Raw genomic sequence first — 4,097 nt, 5'->3', positions numbered from 1 at the left:
CCTGGTGACTTGCAGGCATCTAACTTTTCTAAGTGATTTTTAACTTGCTCTTTTTTTATTTTATCTTTTAATCCTACCCCCTTCCCATAAGCATTCACTATGTTAGACATTCCTTCAGACTTCTCAGTGAAGACCAAAACAAAGAAGTCATTAAGAATCTCTGCCATTTCCAAGTTTCCTGTTATTGTTCCTCCCTCCTCACTGAGCAGTGGGCCTACCCTGTCCCTGGTCTTCCTCTTGCTTCTAATGTATTGATAAAAAGTCTTCTTGTTTCCCTTTATTCCCATAGCTAGTTTGAGCTCATTTTGTGCCTTTGCCTTTCTAAGTCATAGGAAAAGTTAAATATCTGACCATAGTTTACTAGCTAATTGCCTTCAACATTGTAATGTGTGTTTGTATCCTCCTAACTGTCCTGCTTTGTTCATTGGCACTCTAGTTCTGCTGAGCTATAGGTTTCATTTGGTACATCATCTATCACTTGGAAGATCAGTTGTATTAGCAGTAGATGTCACTGTTGCTAATACACTTCACAAGGTGGCATGAAAGAGCTCAGTCAATTGGCTCCGTGTTTTCATTTTAAAATCCAATTTAGATAAACTGCATGGGCACACATATCAGTTTCATACCATTTATATTGGTATAACCTGAAACTGTACAGTTTACTACATTAGTTAAACAAATATAAGCCAGGTTTAAATCAAATTAAGCGTGTCCAAACAGAGTTCTGTGGCAGTTCAGCTATATCAGTTTCAAATCATAACTTCAGTTAAATCAATGCAAGTTTGTGCATGTCCAGTGAGTCAGTGGCAGAACTGGGAATACAAGGCAGGTCACCTGGCTCCCTATGCTGTGTGCATTACCCACTGATGCAAACTGTTTTCCTCTAGGCTTTGACAGTAAGCGAGCTAAATATGAAGAGTGGCCATATCACATCACATTACAGCATCAGTCTTTATTTGTTTTTTAAATCAAACTAGTTGGTATACAACATGCTGTTGTTTTTTGGCAAGGTCAGAAATATCAAACTCCACAAATAAATTTGTTTACCTGGCTGTTGATATGATTGTTTTCACCAAAAACTAACCAGCCCCCAACAAAGGCTGCCACGAAGGAGTGCAACTGGAAGTTCTTTCCCTGAAGTCGGGATTGCAGTGCCATCAGCCCCTTGTAAGTGAACACAAAACACGCCAGGTTTCGGGAATGAGTGTACGTGGCCTGAGCAATCGCTTTCAGTTTCTCTCTTAAACTGAGCAAAGAAACAAAACAAACGTTAGTAAAGGAATAACGTGATCATCATATTGTTCACTCTGCTGATACCTTGTCTACTTAGACTAAGGTTTTTGGGTCAATAACAACCTACCACTGTGTGTACAGGACCTGGCACAATGGGGCCTATTCTAGGTTAGGCTGTAGGCACTACTGTAATACTTTCCTTTTCTGAATGGGCTCAACAAAAACAAAGCTGTGAGGATGGCTCATTTCACTGCTAGGTCACTAATCAGAATCCAGTCTAGGTCTCTGTGTACACTGATGATTTACCATCATTCCAGAAATTGACAGCCAGCCATTGGAGCAGCTGCATTAGCAAAACCACCCGGTGGCTTTCCTTGTCTACAAAATTTGCACTGCTGCAGTTTGACCCTGCTTGAAACAAGGTAAGCCCCACTGGGGCTAACGGCAGTTCTCCTTGTCTGCCCTAGTTGTACTGGTGACTGGCCCTCTGGAAAAAATCCCCAATACTGTATAACCAAGGCCTAGCTCAGTGCTGAGATATCAGCTTCCTGAACCTCTGAAACAACAGGCTGCATTCTGCTTGTCATTTGCATTTTTAAAAAGTCACATTGGGAGATTTTCCCATTTAGTTATGAAAACAAGTATTTGATCGGAACACGTCTGGTGTTTTCAAAGGGTTCACTTTTAAAAGATGGATGGCTGTAGCATGCTCTCATCCTTACAGAGAATGCTAGAAACGAAGAGCTGTCTGTACCTTCCACTCTTGAAGAGAAAGGTCATCACCAGAGCATGGGGGGCACGGATCTTTGCTCCATAGCTGCAAGAGAAAAATTATTATATGCATACACATAATGTTTTCAGAGAGCTTTTTATTACTGTAAGCCAACTATTGATCTTTTAATCCTTATATTATAGTGGAAATAAACCACAAGTCATTTGTTGATCAGCTTAAGTCAATTTTAATACATCACCTGATAATTCAATCAATGGGTGGTAGCTTTATTTTTTATGTATACAGTATTTACACCCAAATAGCCACAGGCTAAGAAACTGTACTTAAAAATAACGAAGGTAATTAAACATAACACATTCCAAATGGGAATAAAACCAAACCACCTCAACTGAAGTAAATAAAGAAATGCTAGCTCTGAGCACTTGAAAAAGGGCATTAGCGACTTTACCAAAAAAAAAAAAAAGTTATGAATGCATCCATAGAGCCCTGCACAGATACAAAATTTGTATCAGATCTGCAAAAAATGATCCGTGGATATCTGCAGATTTGCAGGGCTTTAGATAAAAAAATTGGGGTCCACACGCATCCGCGGAGGAGAGAGCGCCCCTCTCACAGATACAGCCCGGAGGGGGAGGGGGACGGAGGTGGGAGAGTCCCCCCCGCCCCCCAGACACAGCCCGGGCAGGGGGGAGGGCCCCGCACCGTAGCACGACAGTAGGTACAAGGGTGCCCCCCACTCCCCCGGCTTACACTGCTCCGTTCCGGAAGCCCTTGAGCACGGCCAGCGCCGCGCGGTATCTGCGCTGCTGCAGGAGGGAGTTGACGGTGTAAAGCAGGGTCTTGAGCATCGCCTGGACTCCCATTGCAGCGACGCTCCTACCGGGGGACCGCTTCGGTAGCGCACACAGCCACTGGGAAATCCGGTAAACAGGGTCCGTGCAGAAAGCAGACGCCACCAAGGAAACGTTCCGCACCCGCACAGAGCGCGCTCAACTCATCACCCTCGCATAGGCTGCCTGAACTGTCTATCAAATCTCCTGACTAATGGGAGACTCTGCCCTGCCCCTTCAAGGCGGAGACATCGAAAGTGATCTTGCTATTGGGAAAAGGTCCCTATCTTGCAGCCAATCACAGACTGTCCCCTCGTCTGGCCAGAGCAGAAGCTACCCTCTTCCGATGGGGTTGCTACTCTGGTTGGCTGGCTGGCAGCCCTGGGGGTGGCTCCTTTGCTGTCTTAGTGGGGCTGGACGTGGGAGCCGGTGGCTGCATCCCTGGACCCTAAGGCGTGTCACAGCCACTGGGGTCCCCGGCCCATCCCACCAGTACAGCCCCTGCTGGGCCACATGCATGGCCGGGTAGGGTCGGACTGCGGTGCCCCAGGCTTGTGCCCTGTGTCTGACCTGGCCCAGTAGCAGTCGCTCAGGGGGCGACACAGAAACCTTGTGCTGGGCATGAAGGGAATAACCTGTCCCAAGGGAAGTCTCTTCTTAACCTCTGCCACATAGTGATGGGTTTGTGGCCTGACATAAAAGAGTTTAGTATCCTTCTAAAAGAAAAGTATTCTCTCTAGTATAACCACTGATGGTCTCATTACATGTCTAGTCTTTTTTTGAATTCTCTGAAACACATTGGCTCAATGTTGCCCAGTGGCAGTGAGTTCCACAGGCTAATTGTGCATTGTGTTACATTCCCCTGGCCTACACCCTGAAAGTGAAGGGCTACGAGGTGCAAATGGACGCCCTGATTGTCGGAGCCCTGGGCGCCTGGAACCCCTGGAACACGCGTGTGCTGTGGACCTGCGGGATCAGCTGATGCTTTGCATGGCTCATGCGATGCCTCGTGGTCTCAGACTCCATCTGATGGTCCAGGGACATCTACACTAAACACACTACCGGCCACTGACAGTACCAGGAGGCGTGAGCTGGAGTGACATTGTGCATTGACTACGAGAAAGGGACCGAGAGACTCACTGAATGTTAAATCTCACCAAATGAGGGTCAATCCATCCTCATCATCATATCTACTCATTATACTCCACACCTGAACATAGCCATTATATGAACAACATACCCTCATATCTCAATGTCTGTATTTTGAACCGTTAACCTTTTACTCCCAATCGAGGATATTG

General features: G+C 46.0%; 1 protein-coding gene across 2 annotated transcripts in view; it reads right to left on the bottom strand.

Annotated features, from left to right (window-relative positions):
- Window positions 1-2,964, bottom strand: part of PXMP4 (peroxisomal membrane protein 4) — a 9,199-nt gene extending 6,235 nt beyond the window's left edge. Inside the window, exons 1-3 of one of the 2 annotated variants that reach the window (XM_032793320.2) lie at window positions 2,717-2,964; window positions 1,988-2,050; window positions 1,048-1,246 (exon numbers count right to left, since the gene is read on the bottom strand). In XM_032793320.2, coding sequence (XP_032649211.1) covers window positions 1,048-1,246; window positions 1,988-2,050; window positions 2,717-2,829 — 375 coding nt within the window. In that variant the 5' untranslated portion in view covers window positions 2,830-2,964. Of the gene's footprint in view, window positions 1-1,047; window positions 1,247-1,987; window positions 2,051-2,349; window positions 2,645-2,716 lie in introns of those variants that run through there. The other variant, XM_032793321.2, reaches the window with a different exon arrangement.
- Window positions 2,965-4,097: the final 1,133 nt, after the last annotated feature.

The sequence above is a fragment of the Chelonoidis abingdonii genome, chromosome 14 (assembly GCF_003597395.2).
Source record: "Chelonoidis abingdonii isolate Lonesome George chromosome 14, CheloAbing_2.0, whole genome shotgun sequence".
NCBI lineage: Eukaryota > Metazoa > Chordata > Testudines > Testudinidae > Chelonoidis > Chelonoidis abingdonii.
This window is presented reverse-complemented; position numbering and strand designations above follow the sequence as displayed.